Genomic DNA, 22,059 nt, shown 5'->3' on the forward strand with positions numbered 1-22,059 from the left:
CTGATGCTAGCCTACAAAGTGCTTCATGGGTCCGCTCCCACCTACTTAAATGCTCTCCTAAAGGCTTATGTTGCCCCTCGACTACTCCGTTCATCAAAGGATTCTCTTTTCAAGTGTCGTTCCACGCTGGTGGAATGAACTACCAAGCTCTTGAAAACCCAGCTCTTCCAAGAACATCTTCTATCCTAGCACTTACCCTACCCCTCCTCTGCACTATCTCCTTCTGCACTTGCATCCATCAGTCCACTGTTCCTATGGAGATATAATGTGATAGAAACACCACAGTATTGCATCCCTATCAGGTTTGCAAGAGGAGGCAGAAACACACATAACATGAGCAGCATTCAGACTTGACTGTGGTGGAAAATTATCCCTTTGCTACATTTGCTATATGAGTGTATTATAATAATTGCTATTATTAAGGCTGAGAAATCTGCAGATTTATTTGGTAACCCATCTGTGGATCCTGGCCCAGTCTCTAGGAATGCCTGGGTTATACAATATCACTCAATTCATACATTTGAGTGTATGAATAGAGTACAATTAAATATTTACAGCAGTGCTCAAATTGGATTCTTGAATTTGTCCCACTTAATTGTTTATTTATTGGAATTTTCTGTACAGTACAGGTATTTCAGTAAATTTCAGCACCTTCCATCTGGTCAGAGATTTAAAGTCCCACAGTCTAAGACTAATGGCGTATTTCCACCAGCATCTGCACTACAAAAAAGTACCTACTCATTGTGGGCGGAGTCATCACTGCATGGCTGCTTGAAACTGCAGTGACTTCGTTTTATACGCCTGGGTGTTGTTCTCTCTTGTGTTACTTGATTTACCAATTAAAATTGACTTATTGATCAATAATGCCTAATTGTATTGCATTCATACGCCAAAAACACATTCATTTTCCAACAGCACCTGAACTCATCAGCATGCCAGTTTAAACCAGAAGGGAAAATCTACAGCAGCTGTTGGCTCAGAACAACCCAGAGCCTCAGGCTGCTGAGTGTGCAGTGAAATAACTCTAGGCGGGAAACTACACTTCCTCCCTGGATTCAAACTTACAGACCGTATTCTGGGATTCAGTTATAACCACAGTGAACCTTTGTGTGGTGCAGCATGGTTCAGAACTTTTATCATCTTCAGCAGGGGCATTTCAAGGCACTGTGCAGGCCCCTGGCAAAACTGATCTGGAGCGATCTACACTGAACTTTCTGAAGCATGAGAGCATAAAATATCTCAAATGCTAAGAGTTAATTTTTACGTCTGATGGTACAGTGCTTGGGAATAGGAATAGATGAAAAGCTTTTATTTAATGTTCATATTTCTAATAAGAAACTCAAAATGAAAATTGGCTTTTATTTGAATAAAATAAATAAATAAATCACGTTTCCCATTCTCTGCAAAGAAAAAAAACTTGTGGAAGCCACTTTTCTATTCTATTTTCTGTGATTGATTGTGGTGACCACTGCATTCTCTATGATTTAGTTGGCTGGAAATCATCATTCGCAGACAACACTGGTATTTGTTCATCTATAAAGCCCTGCAGGGTAAACTTCCAGAATACCTCAGCACCCTCCTCTCTGTCAGCTCTAGTCGTCGCCAGCTGTGCGCCTTTAAGTGGTTGCTCTTGCTCTTGGTTGGCTTTGACAGACTTTGACTTTCCTGCCATGCACCATAGTCTTGGAATTATCTCCAAAAAAAAATGTCCATTAATGATTTGAAGAGTGTCATAAAGAATCCAGGGAAGAAGGAATGTCATTGTTTTTCTTGAGATGACTTGAATAGCTGTCATTCTGTTTTATTGTTCATTTGTGTAACATGTACTGTACGTGTTTTATATTGTTTTGATTTTGTATGACTGCTTCCTTGGCCAGGTCTCCCTTAAAAAAAGAGATGTATAATCTCTTTTCAATAAAAGCTCAAAGATTGTGTTGCTTTGTAAAGCACTCACTCTCCACATTTTTTCACCAGATTTCAAATTTTACATTATTCAAATTAAATTGAATTAAAAAAAAACAAACAACCACTTTATTGTGTTTTCTAAAAGATAATATATATTTGTTTAACATGAGGGGGATATGTATACACACAGTAGTCATACCAGACACCAGTAAATCTGTGAGGGAAATTCATAACCCTGGGTCTTAAGCATTATTAAAAAGCTGTGTTTGTGCTTGACTTGATGTTGCCTCTATTCTCCTTGGCCAAATACTGTATATTCAAATACATCTTTTAATATTTTACCTCCAGGACCATCTTCACTGTTCTACAACATGAATACAACAAGAATAATTCCCACCAAATATATATTTGAATCTATATTTGAATATGTTTATTACTAAGACTTCTTAACACTTATTTGACAGCCGTCCACCCAATATTCAGAATTAGGATTTCAAAGGTGTATAAGTGCTTCTCCCTTTAGGGGTCACAACAGCAGATCACCTGCCTCTATTTTGCCTAATCAGTCAGTGTGTTTACATGCACGTTAAATGTACAATTTTAGTCAATAATAATTTCCTCCCTGGTCTTTGGCCCGGAAGTAAAAACTGCAGTACTGCTGCTGGAAATCATTTGTCTTTCTTCAGACAACCCAGCAACCACAAGAGCCATGCTCCATCTAATCTGTATCATGATTAACATGTGCAGCAGGTATGTTAAGAATCAAATGAAAGAATCAGGAAACACTAGAGTGTTTTTATTTGAAATAGGTACAGAGAGTGTTACATATATTTATGTTTGTGACACATTCTAGTACAGTATAGACATCGAAGCTGTGGTCAAAGATCACTTTCACTGTGTTTTTTGAACCATTATAGCAGTGTGGCTACTCTGACCTGATAACATGGGTGCTAAAGTGAAAAGCATGACATTCTGCAGTATCAGGTATTAAATCTAATAGCACCAGACATATTGTATCCAGAAATCTTCCATTTTCATCCAGCATTTGTACAGTCTTTATTTGTTTGGATCTACGTCTCTAAGTTCTGCCTCAGGAGGGTCTCTCAGCAGTAGGCAGACCAGTAGATGAGGTTGAAGAAGATGTATGAACCAGGGAAAATCATCCGGGAGTATTTGTCAATGGCGTGTGTGTTTTCAATGATGCTGATGGTACGCAAGCTCTTCTTCTTCTTGGTGGTGGTGGTGGTCGACTCACTGCTCACTGATAGATGGACCACCATGTGTTCAGGATTCTTCGGAACCTCTTCCTGTTCCTCCATGGGTTCCTCAGTGTAGCCAGCCAGACTGTTGGTGTCTGCCTCACTGTAGGTGCCATCTAACATGATCATGGTTCGTGTCTGGGAGATGCCACAGGTGCAGGGCAGTGACTGGACGAGGGAGCAAAACATATCATTGATGTTGTGTTTCAAACTTCACTCATTATAATGTAACACTAATGACAGAAGAAAAGAAAAGAAAAACCTGAGATCGGGCCCTCATTCTCATCTTGCGTTCTCGTCGGTCCTGGACAGTGGACAGGTAGTTGACCGCGGCATACTCCAACACGGACAGGAAGACAAAGACAAAGCTGACCCACAGGTAAATGTCCACAGCCTTGATGTAGGACACACGAGGCATGGATGCATTCACACCAGTGATGATGGTGGACATAGTCAGCACAGTAGTAATGCCTGGACATAGGACACACAATGTTAGGTTGGAAATGTGCTTTAATCCAGGCGTTTTAATGTGTTAAGAGTCTTTAAATTGTGATGACATGTCCTGACAGTTCCTATAGAGGTAACATATCCAAGTAGACACATTTCTCAATCTCTTCAAAGGACATGTGACATTGTTACCCAGGGAAACTCTGGCTGGCACAGCTCGCCGGTCGATCCAGAATGACACCCAGGAAAGCATGACCATGAGCGTGGCAGGAAAGTACGTCTGCAGCAAGAAGAAGAAGATGTGCCGTCGCAATGTGAAGTTGATATAGAGGCGGTTGTACCAGCCTGGAAATAAAATACAATAGAAGAGAACGCGTAATTTAGGGTCTCTCATTAAACAACAACTGTATACATTCACACTCCAAAACACACACATAGATACAAATAAATAAGATGTTAAGAGTGTAAATACAACTTATTAAGAGTGGCTGTGCATGTAATTGCATTCAGGGATGGGTGTTCAGTTCATCAATGGCTGTTGGGTAAAAGCTGTTTCTGAATCTGGAAGTGCGAGCCTTTAGGGCTCTGTAGCGTCCTCCAGATGGTTATCATGCAAACAGATCATGACAAGGATAGAAGCTGTCCGTGGTCATGATGCAGTGAGACCTAATGTCCACAGGGGAGCAGTGGGACACCAAATGATCGTTTGTGAGGTTTTTATGACCCTCTGTAATGCCAGTCAGTTGTGGAGCAGTCTCCACAACAGACTGTGATGCAGTACATTGTTCTACTGTGCAGTGGTAGAAAGATTTCAGTATTAGAAACCATTTGGGAACATGTTTAATGACATTAAATTACCAGACTTTTATACAACAAACAGTAACCACAAAGTAATATGCAATAATGCAATTTAGTTTTCAGTTTGTAGACTGAAATTATACAGATCTTGAAGTAAAAAAAGCGCAAGGCCTTTATTTATATTTTTACTCCACAGAAATGATAGCACACTGGATTTGTACTTACCAGCCGTTCATTTATTACCAAAACATTGCTGAATTCACTGTAAACTCCAAATGTGTACCTGTGCTGCTGTAGAAGGCCAAGCGAGATGTTGTGTGGAATTTTTGGATGAGGAACTGTGACAGAGAGATGCGATCATCAGTGCTGAGGGACTCATCGCCGCTCTTCCAGTACAGCATGAGGTCTTCATCTGTGTAGGCATCTGCAAACCATAGTCATACAATCAAACACAAAAAGAAAACACACACAATTTCACACGCAGATAAAATGTAAAGTTTGCTTGAGAGAGTGTGTTTCAGCTGAATCTCAGAAGAACTCTGGCCCCCATGAGCAGGACCACACTTTTTAAAGGTTCATCATCCTATACATCACATTTGCCCATTTTGGGTATTCTATCTTAAGTATAGAAGCCACCATGTCCCTGAAAAACAATATAGTTGTTAAACTACTGTATATATACACGTTCTCTGGGCTAACTAAGGCAGAGTCCACACTTTGTAAACAATGTCGTTAAACTGTCATTGGTATGTAATGTGAACCCAGACTCCACTCTCTTATGAGGAATTTTGTTTCAGGATCACTGCTGTGGCACAAAATGGCCACCATGGGGCACAGTAGCACTGTTCTAATATCTACACAATCATTATTACTATTTGCCATGACTGTACTACTGCTCTCCTGTCTGCATTTCAGTAATAGTACTAAGTCTGGAGTTAATTATAGACCTCGATAGCAAACACAACATTTGGATGTAGCACCAACTATGATATTTTTTTTCTTCATTATTTATTATTTTACACAAAAGGAAAAACAATAATTATAATAACTAATAATAATAATAACATAGAAGCATATTGAACAATGAGGGTCCATGCATTATGGATCATAACCACAGGCAAAGGCACAAGGTCAGGGTCCAAAATCACTCACACCATTTGATTATAGTGTCTGAATCATTCCAATAATTATACCCTGTATAGTGCAGTCATAGTATCCCACAATGCATTGTGAAAAATAGTGGTAATGTACAACTGATAAGCAAACTATGTGATGCTTTGCTATTGCACTGAATGATATGACAGATATGAGAGGAAAGAGAAAGTGGGAGCAACATAAATGTATGATGGGATCATTTCTCCAGGAGGTACATTATATATGTAAAGAGCAAAGGATTTGGGCTTGCAACCGGTAAGGTCACTGGTTCAATCCCGGGACAGGCCTGGGCTGGGGTGCCCCTGAGCAAAGCACCCAATTCCCCATTGATCCTCGGGCAGCAGATTAGTGCTGCCCACTGCTCATGCACCTGACATGTGTGTGTGCTCATTACTCATTAAGGAAGAGGACAAATTCACTATCATTAATTGGTGTGTGTGTGCAAAATGACTAATTCTTGCTTATCTCTTCAAGGTGCAATTATACACACATATGGTTAACAATGTAGAATATCTATCCATCTATCTATCTATCTATCTATCTATATATATATATATATAGAGAGAGATATGTATAGATATATATACATATAAAAAAACAAATATACATATACAATTATATCAAGTTCAATCCTTGTTTATACTGTTTATATTCTGGTTTACTTTAATAAAGGACTATCTTATCTTATCTTGTTGCTCCTATTGACTGTGCTACTCAACCTACTCTGCATGCAGGTCCTTTCTGGTGCTGGATTGCTACTCGAGGACTGACAAAATCCTCCTAAACTGCAAAGACACCCAAAACAAGGAAAGCGTCATTCTTATTATCTTATCTTATCTTATCTTACGTTAAGATAAGCTTGGTTTCTCCTGTTATTTACTGTTCTCATCCATATCATATTATCTCTCTGTCTGTTTTTCCACCTGTCGCTGACAGTTTTGTATGGAAGCCCATTTATGCCACATCCAAGTCATACTTACATGATGCTAATCATAATAATGAGATACCCTCTCAAAAATATGACTTAATATCTCATAATTATGACTTAGCATCTTATAATTATAAGATTCTTCTTGGCCACAGCAGGATAGTTTCCACCAGCAGCCTGTTAGTCAACAACAGATGGTGGTACCTTTTTTTTAAGAGGCAAAAAGGGGCTTCCATAGTTTTCAGTAAGTGTCTCTGCCTCATGATTCTACCTCTGCCTGCTGGGGTTCACACTGCTGTCTCTCTTGCTGCTCACATTGTGTTTGGTAATTGAGTGAGCACTGCTGCCAGCAGCTTTTAATTCAGTTGCTATTTTTAGAAGCATTTTAGCCAGATTAATATTTAACCCATCTTTTTTTTTTTTCCAGTAAAAAGCGTTAATGGACAGTTGCTTTCAGTCCGCTCACTGAGAGTCTGCTTTCCATCATCACTGCTCCTGTTGGTAATTCCAAACCTATAAAGGGTCATTCCCAGCTTTATAGTTTTAATCGCATACTCCACCAAAGTAAGAGTGTGTAATTCACAGTTTGATACAGTACTTTTATATCTTGAACATGCAGCCACTAATTCTACTCTCTGTCAGATGTGAGCCCTTTTAGCTCTTGTATCTTTAAAGGGACAGTTCAGGTTTTTCTGAAGTGAGGTTGTATGAGATACTGTATACATACTGATAGGAGAAACTGACTTCATCGCTGCCAGCAACCAGCCTGAGACCTATGTCTATATCTATATTTTCACAAGATGTTTACAACTTTTTCTGACTCACTCACTCTCCCACACCAAAGTCCATAGAGAAAATCTGCATTCAGATTTACCTCAGAAAAACAGACTGATGACTGATTTTCTCTGTGGACTTTGGTGTGGGAGGGTGAGCGGTTTACAAACCTTTCAGCCAGAATAGATTGTCTATGCAGTTTATTGTTGTAATGTTTATGAATATGCATTGTCCATGTTGGATAAACCAAAAAGTCAACAGTGATTGCTCAGACATGTACCCTTGCTATTGAAACTTGTAGTATAGTATGAATATTTGGCCCATATATTAAGCTGATTTTCTTTTTTTCCCACCATCTGATAAAATATGTTCTTGAAAAAATGGCTTAACTTCAGGAGTTAAGTAGTTATTGAGCAACACTAAAAGTCTGCCTCTTCAATATAGAGTTTATGTCTATACTGCAGTGCAATTAGATTGATAGAAACATTAAAAAACAAACAAAATCTGGATGAAAAAATTGACGTAGCAACATTTATCAAGTTTCTGAGAACAAAAACTAGTCTTAAGTAGGGTGTGAGAATACATTTTTGTTCGAAATCATGATTGTAAGTACATTTTAGCAGGTCCCCACAACTTCAAATGACTGTTTTTGAGGGATAACACTTGATTTTAGGTCAGGTGAGAGTTAAAATACAGCACTCACAGGGGCACATGCACATGGACAGAAATAAAAAAAAATTATTTTTTTATTTTTGAATATTTCTAAATTAAATGATAAAATAATCTGTATGATAAATTACATAATTTCAAAGTGCAAGTTAGGATAAGGGTCAGGTTTAGGGATTTATTTGAGACAGTGTTTGTATTTAGGTGTTGAAGCATGAAGTGGGATTATGTCTTCAAGTTCCCTTGAATTAACAAAGTGTGCAGTGCTAAAATGATGTGAACTCTAATAATTAAATACCCATTCTAATGTTGCTCTTGTGGAGCATGTATGGCCATAAAATGTAAATCATATACTCACAGCTCTCCAGCTCCAGTGAGCAGGTCTGAGAATCAAGAGGAAAGCGGCTGAAGTCCATGTTACAGGCTGCTGTCACTGTCACTCTGTTCGACAACACAATCAACAAAAGAGGCCCGTGGTGAGAAGAGACACTGTGCTCTACTTAGTGAGTACATGTATATACTATTCTGTATATTATACTGCACATACAAAGCTGATGTAACAAGCTCGCAATCAAAATTAGATGTACCAATGTAAAAGGGTACAAATGCTTGTCAAAGGCGTGCCATGGCAGCCTTTCTTATCAGGTCTTCTTTACGTTTAGGCATTAGATACAGGGGGGACAAAAATACACCAGCTGCATCTGAGTTGGTTCATGGTTTCAAACATTTGTAGAGTTTATTATTTAATTTAAATGACATTACACTCGTGATATTCAGCTATCATTCAGTCGAGGTCTTTGAATGAATATATGGCTGATTATTATGTCAGAATAAACAGTGTAGTCCAATGGTACATACATTCAGACAATGCTTTTACTTACTTACATATTGATAAATGCCAATATTTGCGTGAGCATGTCTGTACACACAGACTGTTTCAGAATTTTCATGAATTAGGCTTTTAATTAGGATGTAGCAGGGCCACGCGGTGATTCAGTGGGTAGCATTGTTGCCTCACAGCAAGAAGGTCAACAATAAATATCCTGGTTAGAGCAAGGACTTTTCTGTGTATGTGTAGGTTTTCTCTGGGGTCCAAGAACATGTAGAAGTTTACTGGACACTAAACTGATGATAGGTGTGAATGTGACAGTGAATGGTTGTTCGCCTCTGTATGTTGACCCTGTGATGGGCCGATCTAGGGTGTACCCCACCTGTCACCCTGGTTAGCTGGGATTGGCTCCAGCTGCCCCTACGACCCTCACATGGAGGATAAAGTGGTAGAAAATGGTTGGATGTGTCTGCTGTGTAAATGCATTGCTGAGGCAGATCGACACAACGATGCTGAAAAGCCTCTGACCTCAGGCTGTAGAGGACGTGTCCGTCAGGAAAGACACGCAGCATGATGTTGTCGGTGGTGGTGTCGTGGATGAAGGACCTCTTGGAGTGGACGAAGAAGACATCAGGGACCCAGATCTTCTTCACCAGACGACCGTCAAACGTCATGCTCTTGTTGGTGCTGCTGATGAACGACAAGCGCTCGTCCTTCCAGTAGTGCCTCAGGTATAGTGTCATGGTGAAGTCCTGGGGAAATGTATGGAATGAACTGTGTGAGAGAGGCAGTTCTCTCTGATAAACTTTCATACAACACATAACAGTCAAAATGATTTTGTCAAAAATAACCCAAGTATACAGTCCGTGACAACACATTGTCCAAGTTCTTACGATATGGCACCAGTGTGCCAGCAAGCCTGTGTGTATAATGCAGATTCTCTGGGGAGGCAAGCAGGGGCCACGCACACTCAGACAGCAATGACTATGAGCGTAAATATTTAAATAAGCCTGAACTATCCCTTAAAGAAATGTATGGATAAATTCAGCCTTTGTTACCATGTCAACTTCAGAGATGCTGTCCAAGCTCTCCACCTGGACGTCCACTCCAACAGGGATTGCAGGACCTGTCGAATGAAAGCAAAATGAATGTGTGTCATGAATGTGAAGACACATAGGCTGACTCTCAATTCTTTATCTCCTGGTTCATTATGTTTGTGCTGGAAACTCATAAATCATAAGTCCCAAACATTCTGAATCACAAGCCCTCAGTTTTCACTCATATGAGCTGAGGAAGGATTTATCAACTGCCTCTCAAAAGACTTTTTTCAATCAATAAACTTCAGCTTTTTGGGAATATCCACATCTGTGTCTTCATGTCATGTTGGGTCCTATATACAGTATGTCTAATTACATAACACTCCAATTAAGTGGCAACAATTCAGACTTTATTATTAGCCTGTCCACCATACAAACTATCCATAATAATATGCCCTTTGTGAACTTAATGTAAAGCTTTACCAAAATCTAAACAAAAATATGCTATCGACTAAATAAGTATAAGTATACAATTTGAATAAAGACACCATTTGCACAATTAACCCCAATAAATATTAATTGGTTTGCAGTGGTCTGCATCATCCTTCACATGAGGAGGGGGTACACCCTGCACATGACACCAAACCCAGTCCATCACAAGACCAAGCTCACATTCACACCTACAGTTAATGTAGGTCTTGTTTAGACAACGGCCCAAATCTGATCACTTGCAAATGTGAACAGTTGGTCAGGAAGATCAGCTTCTGATCGGATATGCTTACAATCTTCTAATGTGAGCAACTGTTCACATTATATATTACAATTGATCTGCTCTGCTCTGCCTGTGTCCAGATTGACATTGTCTAGTCTAGTCTTCCACATGGATTACTATAGTTACAGGCCTGGGTAAAACAAATAAACAAAATGGACGACAGAAATCTATGCCTGTTTCTGTCCCAAATATAGTTATGTGAAACAAAAACTTTCTTCTTCTGAAGACTACTGTTTTCCACTGTATCAATTATTTAAAGCAACTAAGAACCCCGGGATTCCACTGCATGCGTGTAAATATGATATCAACAAGGGGGGCTTTTATACTGAACAACCCCCCCACACACACACAAAAAAAAATGGATGCTTAATTATGTATAGCATTTAACTTCCTGTCCCGCTAATGTTGAATTCTACTGAATTTAAGTGTTGTGTTCTGTCATCTGGCAAAAATAAAACCCAGACTGACAGACAACTGGCTGACGGACAATAACGGAGCCAGTGGAAGCTCACACGTTGACTAAAGTGGATGTGTATCGCATTCCTCATTCAGTGGAATCCCGGTCCACTGAATGAGGAATGTGATAAATCCTATCTGAGTGACCAAGATGTTCTGATTGAAACGGATCTATAAAAAGGATCAGAATTACATTCGAAACCACCTGTGAATGTGCTTTGAATCACATTTGGGAGAAAACTGGAAAACCCGGAGAAAATCCGCAGAGAAAGGCCCTTGGACTGGAATTCGAACCAGCAACCTTCTTGCTGTGAGGCAACAATGCTAGCCAGCATATACCACCATGTGACCCTTTCAATCACACATAAATACAGGACATGTATATACACCACATCCTTTCTGTCTGTATGTTTTTATGTGTTCCATTAAAAGTCAGAACTTGGAATTTCCAAGTTCATGGGGTGTTTCTTACACAGGATTGCTCCCTGATATTGGATTTCCAAACCAGGCTCTCAGAGCTACCTCATGTTAAGGTTCCCCCCCAAAAAAACAACAACACACTAAACAATCTAATACTGTTTTACAATGTTCTAGTTGACTACATGTGAATGCTTTATATCAATTTAACATACCTGTCATGACCTCTGTCCTCTACATAAGGATTACATGTGATCCTCTCAAATATATTACTATTTAGCATACACACAGTGCAAAGATTTACAGCATACGGGATTTGAACCACTTTGCATCAAGAGACGACACAATCCAAAGAGATTAGTCACCAAAGCCCCTCCATCTGTGGAGGCTGTGGTCATCTTCTGAAAAGCTCTAAATATCTCCATATTATGGATTATTCATAGCTTACTGGAAGAATAGTATCAGGCATGTTTCAGGTTAGATTAACTTTTAATGGTCTGTTTTAAGACTTCATCCACACTACTCTGTTTTCATTTGAAAGTTCACAGTACCAAGACATTTTCAAGCCTTGATGATTGAGGAGTGTGAAAATGTGGCTGGATCAGTTTGAGTTTGAAAACGTTGCTGTGTTCTAGTCTAGAGAGAAACAAACAGAGACTTAAAGGTGACATCGAATGCTTGTATCACACATATATGTTAGTTATGGAGGTCTACTTACATATATTAACTTGTTTTCATGGTTAAAAACCTCCTAGTCGCTGCAAACGAGCCGATCGAAATATCTCCTCACTGACGCTCTCGTCAGCCGCGCTGTTTCAGACCAAAGTCACACCCCCAGAACGTGGACTGTGTTGTGATTGGCCAGCCAACGAGAGCTTTCCCACTGTCCTGTGATTGGCCAGGTACCTGGAAGTGACGTAATAGGTAGGCCAGCTCTCAGATACACAGCTCCCCCTCTGGCACGGTGGATGCTCTGCATCTCAGCAGCTACAACCAGAGTAGTTCTTCTTCTTCTTCTGCGTTTGAATGTACGCAACCGGATGTGCCCGGACTAGTGCCCGCACCAGGAGGCGCTACGGTGGTGAGAGGAGTGGTGAGGATTTCTGATGACAACATCAACATAGTGAAGTGCCGATCCGCTTTGCAGAGCCCAGGAAAACAATAAAACCCTATTTTCTCAGCAGTGGCTGATCTGTTTATTCTGAAACTTTAGGGTTTCATAAACGAGGTAATGATGCAGACAGTGTTGCCAGATTGGGCGGTTTTCCGCCCAATTGGGCTTCTTTTGTTTACGTCAGGCGGGGAAAAAATACATTGGGCGGGTGAATAAAATTTGGGCTGCTTTTGTCCACATTTGGCGGGTTTTTTAATATTGTAAAAACAGCGCTCTCTCTCTCTCTCTCTCTCTCTCTCTCTCTCTCTCTCTCTCTCTCTCTCTCTCTCAAATCCTCATACGGGTCATTTGTGATGTAAATAATTAAATATATTAGGCCTACACGGTTAAAAGTGCACCTTTTTACGTGCAGCTGTTATTATTACTAATCTGGGCCTGGCGCTAGGATGCCAGAGGTTCATCTTGCAATTTGTGTAGCCAATGGTTGATTTACTGCGCTCTTGTTGGTTGCATTAAACCTGTTAATCTATCATTTATGTGTGGCTATTTGATGCTATATGAAGCTCTGGATGTCTATGTGTTATGATTTTACGGGTTTACACGAGTGTCTGGCAACTTCGTGGTTTGGGCTGGTTTTTATTGGATTGGGCGGGTTCTACGATGTGATTGGGCTGGAAACTGTCAATCTGATCTGGCAACACTGGACGCAGATACACACACAAACGCAGCGTTAATTGGAGCTTCCGGTCTATGTCGCCTTTAAAAACACTATTGTCTGCATTCACATCATGATTGGTTCATATCGGCCGAGACTCAACTATCAGCTGTGATTGAAAAGCCCAGACTTTGTCGCCTCATTGACTGACCTTAGAAATCTATATATATCTGATTAAAAAAGCCAGCTCTGCCAGCTCTGTCCTTGGATGTCCCCCTGACCCAGTGGAGGTGGTGGGAGAGAGGAGAATGACTACCAAGCATCATCTTTGATGGCCAATCTCTCCCACTCCCTGCAGGACACCATCACAGCACTGGGCAGCTCCTTCAGTAACAGCCTGAAACATTATCACAGGTCATTCCTCCCTGTAGACCACACATAATCAGGTACTCATCCCACCTGCAATATACTGTCATTTTACAAATATAGATATATAATATTCCATGTTCAATCTTTGATTATACTGTTAATATCAAGCCCATACTGTATATATTCTGGAAACCATTTTTTTTTTTTTACTTTTTATAGTCCTATTGTTAACATGTTTCTATAGTGTACTTTCTTGGAAATGCATGTTTATTATTTATTATCTTATTCTATCTTTACTGTCTTTGCTGCTGTGACAATGTAAATTTCCCCACTGCGGGACTAATATAAAATAAATCTTATCTCATCTTATCTTAAATCCCTGCTCTTTGGTTTTCACTAGTCATTAGTGCAGAGCAGAGAATCTGCCTGATGCTTCAGCGAACGGTCGTGTGATATATGTTTTAGGGAAGAAGATTACCTCTGTTTTGTTTCGGCTTCTCCCTCTCTCTAATTTGCCACAGCGAATCAGCTGTTTTATTTGATTTACACCGGATGCCCTTCCTAACACAATCCTCCCACTAGGAGTGCACTGGATGAGGCCCCGTTGTGGCTGAGGTCATAGATTACCCTCTAATACAGAGATGAAATGCTCTGTAAAAAACATGGAGACAAACCTCAGGCTACCTATTGTTTGCAATACCAGTTGATTTAATACAAGTTAAATTATTGACATTAATGCGATTAATCGCGATTAAATATCTGAATCGTTTGACAGCACTAGTTAGGACCAGTTAAGTACAGTATATTAAAACATACGTACCGTACTGAACCATTTCCCTCGGTGGAAACACACCATTTGATCAATTCTATGGAAGAGGCAGGAGAAGCCTTGCACATATCCTTAGCAAAGGTGTTCAAGAAGCTTGAATATGGATCATATTCAGCCTGAAATGCTGGCGGCTCTGGATACTGTTGGGTTGTTGTGGCTGACATGACTCCACAATATTATCTTGATCTGTTTGACGGTTCAGTTCAGATTTTCTTAGAACCATCGACAACAGCAGATGTGCTTTTGCTGCCAGTTTTGCATTTGTCCTAATTTTTCTGTATCAGTTGGAACAAAGTTTCATTTGTGGGGTAGCATCTGTCTGGTGGTGTAACAGATTGGTGCTTGTGCTAATCTAAGCTGTAAACAGGATGAATTGCTGCCAGCTTAATCTGCTCTTCACTGCTGGAGTGGGACCTACCACGCAGCCATGTGGAGCTAGGCTAAGTTAACACAGCAGACAGGGCTATATTATCCTGGGGAAACCTAGTGGTCAAAGTTACAATCTAGTTACCTTTTATTATTTATTTAACTCACGTTTCCAGAAGATAAGTGGCTGCTTCTGACACTTCAGTAAGCACTGCGTTAAGCTTTGGCTACAAAAAGAACCAAACTGTGGTGAAAGACTGTTCCCCCGAGGCTCATGTCTCCTCACAGATGACAGATGTCACTTTTTCATTCAGGGTTAAAGCAAAAGAGGAACTGCTGCTGTTGATCACATTCTGTAAGATTTGTTTTCTTAGGGTCACTACAGATCAGCTGTTCTTTTCAGTGATCCAGATATTTGATTTGACAGAGGTTTTTCATGCTGGGTCCCCTTCTTGATGCAACCTATTGGGCTTGGGACCGGCACAACGAGTACGCTGGCTGTGGCCCCTCAGTGGCTGGGGGTCAATTTTAGAGTTCCCTTTCCACATGGCCATGGGCTGCGCCAGTTTCATCTCATGTCGATACAAAGAAGATCCTCGGAATATGTACTTTTAAAAGTAAAATCATTTTAGTTAAATCTGTTTTAAATATTTCTATATTGCTTTCACTATCTCTATTGTCTGCATTCCGTTAACATTGGACTTCAGTGATGCCACCTTTGAGTTGATCACATTCCTGAAGGTCAAAAAAAAAACATGGACACAAACCTCAGGCTACCTATTGTTTGTAATACCCGTTGATAAAAATGCTTTTTTTGATTCCCTTTACATGTTTCAACCACTTCCTGTGGTCTTCCTCTGAAGGGTCACCTGATGTTACATGAAATGGGTCAGACAGCAGGGGACAGCAGCCCCCTGAGGCCCCATCTCGTGTTTTCTTTGTGATTATGTAATGATGGTCGCCCATTTGAAACTGCTTGAATGTGCAAACCATGTGGCTGAGAGTTCATCTGCGGAATAATAATTCATTTGACTTCCTCTGGCTACGTGAATAAAATGTGGGTCCTGTTTTGTTCTAGTTCTTCATCAATGTCAAGTCTCCCTGTTGGACACCGAAGCCTTGTCACATTAAATTACACACTACAGGCCACCATGGTCGTATGCTGGATTTAAGTTAGCCTAATATATGGCTTTTAGTCAGAGAAAGACTACATTTGCCAGTATGCAGTCCACAGCAGCCCACTAGAACATCACAAGAACATAGAATTGTTTATCTAAACCCCTACACCACTTTGTTCACTTTGTTTCCAGGGTTAGAGTTAAGCAAAACAAATGCATGAAACAGTTGTGCAGCTTTTCCTCATCATCAAATGACTTACTCAGGGGGCCACAGAAGATACACAGTGAAAGAGACATGATATAAAGTTGCGTCTATCACATCTGTCATTGCATGACATTAAGGAATTTCCAGCAGAAAACAAATTCTACCATCAACCACGGTTGAAGTCACTAAGATTGCTGTGCCCCAGCATTATAGTTTTGTCCAACATTATCCAAAGTTTGTCCGGCAAGATATAGTATATCAGTGATGTTGATTCCAACTTACATGTATGAACGAAAACACGCCTATAGCATCACACCCTTCACACTGACTGAGTAATGTTAGTGATAGCACTATACGTTTAAACGCTGGAGGATATGTCAAAGTAACAGGCTGCATGAAACAACACCAGTAAATTCACAGCACATTTCCAAGCCACCACATTTTCTAAAAAGCACACAGCATCTCTGGTATACAGTTGACGGATCATCACATGACTAATATCACTCAGCCCATACATCAAACCATTTGGTTGACAGACTTTGCCCTCTGCGTGGATTAACATCGAGCTTAATGTGTTATCTTACCCAGGATTAAGAGCAATAATACAGCAAAACACATCAGTCACAATCATGGCAAACACATGCATCTGTGTCCGAGAATATGTGGAACTGATGGCATGATCAGAGTTTACAGTACAAAGGCTGTGAGATTTGACAGACTTTGGATGTTTACAGGATGAGGTGAAAGAAAGGGAAATAAAGAAAGAAAATAAAAGATATCATAACGCAAAAAGACCAAACAACAGTGTTGACAACTTGGTGACTTTGTCGAAATATTTTTTGACTTTACAGACACCTGACGACTTTTTTTTCCATCAAAAAAAGCGACTTGCGACAAGCTAGTCACGACTATCTGGCATAATAAACTACTGACTGACCCGTCTTTCACCGTTTCAAGTCCTCCAAAAGGCTGTTTCCGTGTGGACGAAATGATAAAAAAAGAGTTTCACCTACACCTGTTTCTGTGTGGACTGGCCCTTTGTTCCAAAAAAATGTTTGGACAATAGTGGTGTGAATTTTTATACCTGATCCACAGCAATATTTGTCAACTTAAGATTTTAGTGCATTACTTTTAAATGTAAACAAATGTCTGTTATGATCAAAACATTGTCAAATGAGTTCACACAATAATGATTAAGCCTATCATGCTTGAGTATGACTGAAAACACAAAGAAATGTCTACAAAGTTTCCAAAGTAAAAAAAAAACTCTTTTAAAAAAATTTTAATGCCTTGTTTTCACAGTGTTTTGTGGGATCTTGCCTACATTTTAAGGTGGAATATTAAAACTTTTGTTCTGTTATTTATATTCTGTGAATCATATGACCTTTGGCATTGTGTGATGGTGTTGGTGACCTGTGTTGTCCTGCAGCTGTGTTAGTATTGTTGCACTAGCAAAAAATGTATTAAATTGGTTTTTGATGTCAAAATGGCTGCGGTTCAAAGGGCCCATTCACTTCAACCTTGCATGTGTTTAGACTGTGGATGGAAGCTGGAGTATCTGCAGAAAACATGTAAGCAGAAAGGCGAGGCTAAACATTACACCACCTAAAATGTGTGTAGCATAAAATGATAACCTTAGACTATTATAGAAATGTTTCTTTCAGGTTTCAAACATCTGCACTGAAGAGTCATTTCTATCAATGTATGGAGTCAGAGGCAGGTGGTAGTTGCACCATCAATTTCATATACCTCAGCTGAAACCAGTCGACTCTTTATGTTACTCTTGAGAAAGGTGAAGCAGCGCAGTTTGGATAAAGTCTGGAGATTAATGCATGAATCCATATCTATGATAATTTAGTCAGAACATATTTAAATTCTATGCTCTGCAAGAACACTGTGCTTGGAAACACCATTCGGAGAATCCATTCAAGTAGCACGCTGCCAAAAGCTTTGTGATTATAGTGGGTCACTGTATGAATCATAAAGCCACTCATGCTTAAGGGACACAAAACAAAAGCAATGAAAAAACAACTAGAACACTCAGAGAGCACTAACCTCTGCAAAGGTTTTACACCTGTTTTACAAACCAGAACCTCAAATGTTTACATTTTGATCCACTGGATCAAAAGACTTTCTGGATCGGAATAGAACTTTCACTCACTCACTCACTCACTCACTCAATGCTAACTCGACCCATACACCGGCTTCTCTCTCCTCACACACACATACACAGTGCTGCTTGCTCTCTCTCTCTCTCTCCATGCGCGTACACTTGCCACAGCATTCTTACAACAGTAGTTTACACAAATTCATCTTGCGGGCCAGATTGGACCTTCTGGTGGGCCGGTTCTGGCCCGCAGGCCATACGTTTGACACCCCTGATTTAGAGTGTCCAATTTACCTAATCCCCATAATGCAATATGGGGATTAGTTTTTTGGACTGTGGGGAGAACCTGGAGAAATCCCACATACACACAGGGAGAACATGACAACTCCATGCAGAAAGGCTGCTATTCTTGCTGCAAAGGCAAGAGTGCTCACCACTACACCAACTGTAAGCCCCTGAATAGAACTTTACCTGCTTATAGGTTAAAATTAATCCTGCACTGTTACTGTCACTGAGACATTCACATCTAAATTGATGGAAAATCTGTAATCTGGATCAGATCCGGATTTAATTGAGATGAGTTTTTTTTTTTTTTTACAGTTTTGCCCATCATAATTGAGAATTATTTCTTGAAAATTCAAAATGAATGGGTAGATTCATACCAAGTTTATTGTGAATAATTGGGTGATCATTTTATTCTCATTTCATTGCTTACAACAATAGACTACAGGAGCATACATATAATATTGTTGGTTACTATTACTATTAATGATACAGCCCATGGACAAGTGGAAGAGCAAGTTACCCAATCCCCATTGCTCATTGTTAATTGGACACTCATTGACCCCAGCCATGAGAGGAATGTCACACTGTGGACGAGATGATAAAGGTGATAGTGTCGATGATGATTGTTTTGATGATGTCATTCTCAAATACACCTGTTACGCAATTATTCCTGGTCTCTAGCGCTCCAATATCTTTTTCTCTCATTTCCTCACACCTCACCTTCACTAACCCCCTTCCCTTCCCGCTCATTTCTCTCCTCTCCTACCTCAACTGGTCAAGGCAGATGTTTATACACTTTGAAACTGGTTCCGTCAGCGAGTTCTTCCTGGTAGTTTTTTTTCTCTCTCTCTCTCCACTGTCACAAATTTTTTATTTTTATTATTTATTTATTTATTTATTTTTTTTAGATACTTTATTAATCCCCTTAGGGAAATTATTCTCAGTCTCAGAGTGACTGATATTCTCTGCATTTGACCCATCCTAGAATTAGGAGCAGTGGGCCACACTGAGTAGCGCCCGGGGAGCATTGGAAGTTGGGTACCTTGCTCAGGGGTACCCCAGCCCTTTTTTCGGCCGGGTGGGGATTTGAACCAGCAACCTTCCGGTTACAAGTCTCTGTGAAAATGTAAGGTTTTGAGGATTCCATATTATGTGTATCTAAGTCAGTTTGATGGAGGGTCTCCTATCAACCCAAAAATATCACACAATCATTGTTGTTTGGCAGATTCTTGCATTTGCTGCCACAACTTGTGGACCTGCATTTTCACTCATGGTATGATCACTGGAGTGGTACAAGTGTCATATTGTGTTTTCCGTTGACATGTGAGCAGCTAAGCAGATATTGAGTTTTTGTTTCTGTGTCATTGTGATCAATAGTAAATGTCTTTCTGTGTGCAAAATAATGCACACTAAAGCACATGTGGGGATGACTGGGCTCTTACCTCCAAATGCTGGTCTCATGGTGAAATCATGATCGTCTACTTTGAGCAGTTGCTCTGTCTTGGTTTTGTGAGACTTGGTCACATCTGGAGGCTTCTTTGCCAGAGAGCTAGAGGAGGATGAAAGTAGTCAGTCAAGAACTAAGAATACCGGTCCATCAACAACTACATAAGTGATTGTTAAGGCGACATGCAACTATTGTCTTTGTTGACACATAAAAATGTTAGCAAGCAAAAGCAAATGGACTGGATTTATGGCCTAGACTTGCTTTTCAAGTCCTACTGACACTTAACATGCAACCATTCACACACTCTTTAAGCTGTGAGTGCAGTGTGAGAATTTCTGATTAGTGTGATTTGTCCTTGCAAATCCCATATGACCATATAATGTTTTAGAGCAAAGCTTCTCAAAACCTCACCTAAAATTATGTCCAGCTCTGTACATTAGAAGAATAATTCATCCCAGTTAGCAATAAGTAATCATAATCTAACCATTTTAGTCATTATTGACAAGCTTTATGTCATTAAAATGTAAATAACAACAAAGTGAGACATCATATTTTGACATATTTTAGTATTTTTAATTTAGTTTAGAAAATACAGTATGTTTACTTTGGCAAGCACTGTTTTAGAGAAACATTTATGCCGGGGTTTATTTGCATATGAGTCTGCTGTTAAACACTAGTTTTTATATAATACAATCCCGACCATTGTCCACAAAGTTGTGCAAAAAAGGTTGCATGTCACATGAACCAAAAAAACAAACAACATTTCCACACCAAATGTAATGTTCCATTACTCATTATGTTGCACTATCACTTTTGTAAAGACAGTCAAATAAAAATACCAATTGCCCACAGACTATAATACGTCCAAGTGTAATGTTTCACAAACATGTAACAAAAAGAAAAATTGTAGTTGATTTGAATAAGAAATTAAACGTTTTTCTATTAAAACAGTTATATCTGTGTTGTAAATTCAAACCTTAATAATAACATTTAGAAACATTTAAATAAACAAACCCATTAGATTAAAATCTACTGTAGATTTAGATTGATTCCACATGGACCAGCAATTACATATCCTACTGCTTTATGTACTTTGACAGTCAACTTGTTTTAAAAAATATTACATTACATGCTGCCCATGCAGGAAAGTGTATCCCCTTTTTCTGTTATATTATGTTCTCTGTGTCCTGTACTTACTTGGCATGCTTCTGAGTCTCCACAGCGCTGCTCCATCTCCGCACCCGGTGGCTGTATTTACGGCACTCATGGGTAACAAACAGAAACAAAAGTAAAATCAGAGATTTGGTCAAATAAGCCATCTTGATGGTGCAAATCCACATTTGAGACCCTTGCACGCGCCTTTCCATTGGTTCATACCAGCAGAGCTCAACAGGCAGCGCATGGTTTGCAACAGAGGATGGATGCAGCGTCACTCATGGCATCAGACTGGGGATGCAGGAGAGGAGTGAGCGTGATTGCAATCTACACTTACTCAATAGGGAAACCAAGGGGGGAGGGGGGGGTTGAACATCTGTAGCCTACACACACACACACACACACAGAGATGCACATGGATTATTTGCAGCCTGGTATGACACAACAAGAGAGGCAGATTACCCCTCTCTCTTGTAAATAAAGCCATAGGAATCACGTTTCACTGAACTCATGGACACGATGGAGCAGTGAAATGATGCAACTGCTACGTTGCAGTGGGTTTTCCCTCACAGGACCAATGAATAGGCCCTGTGTTGCCATAGAGCAAACCTGGCAGCAAAACATGACATTGACTGGTAGAAAATTATTTACTATTGAATGTAAGTCATTTTTGCAATATTTTTTATCAGTGCAGTGAACCAAAATGTACCCAGCTTAGTTATTAGTGGGTTATAGTGGGTCTTGAAGATATTGCAGATGGGCCTCATAATGGGCTTCTGGGGCAAAATACAATGCCTGGTGAAAAAAGCCACTAATATTGTGTTGGAAAGCCTGTAGTTTTTATTAAGGCACGCATTCACCATGGCATTGTTTCATTAAAGGTAGGGTGGGAGATAATTATCTGGAGCTTTTTTTACTGTATTAGTTAAAATCCTCTTCACACCCTGAATGCAACCTGCTGTTTTT

General features: G+C 39.8%; 1 protein-coding gene across 1 annotated transcript; it reads right to left on the minus strand.

The window, feature by feature from the left end:
• Window positions 1-2,731: 2,731 nt before the first annotated feature.
• On the minus strand, window positions 2,732-21,384 carry gabrr2a (gamma-aminobutyric acid type A receptor subunit rho2a). The gene is made up of 9 exons (XM_058615499.1): window positions 21,136-21,384; window positions 19,934-20,040; window positions 9,820-9,887; window positions 9,290-9,513; window positions 8,291-8,373; window positions 4,693-4,833; window positions 3,804-3,956; window positions 3,427-3,635; window positions 2,732-3,332 (listed from the first exon to the last, which is right to left on the minus strand). Exons 1-9 carry the CDS (start codon window positions 21,303-21,305, stop codon window positions 3,009-3,011), a joined length of 1,479 nt encoding a protein of 492 aa, XP_058471482.1. The 5' UTR covers window positions 21,306-21,384; the 3' UTR covers window positions 2,732-3,008.
• Between the last annotated feature and the right edge of the window lie 675 nt (window positions 21,385-22,059).

The sequence above is a fragment of the Solea solea genome, chromosome 18 (genome assembly GCF_958295425.1).
Source record: "Solea solea chromosome 18, fSolSol10.1, whole genome shotgun sequence".
NCBI classification, from domain to species: Eukaryota; Metazoa; Chordata; class Actinopteri; order Pleuronectiformes; family Soleidae; genus Solea; species Solea solea.

Coding starts and splice junctions, on each gene's coding strand:
- gabrr2a (XM_058615499.1), bottom strand. CDS start 21,305: ATGGAAAGGCGCGTGCAAGGGTCTCAAATGTGGATTTGCACCATCAAG. Junction 3,957..4,692: donor GGCCTTCTACAGCAGCACAG/GTACACATTTGG, acceptor TTTTATTTCCAG/GCTGGTACAACCGCCTCTAT. Junction 3,333..3,426: donor GAATGAGGGCCCGATCTCAG/GTTTTTCTTTTC, acceptor TCCCTCGTCCAG/TCACTGCCCTGCACCTGTGG.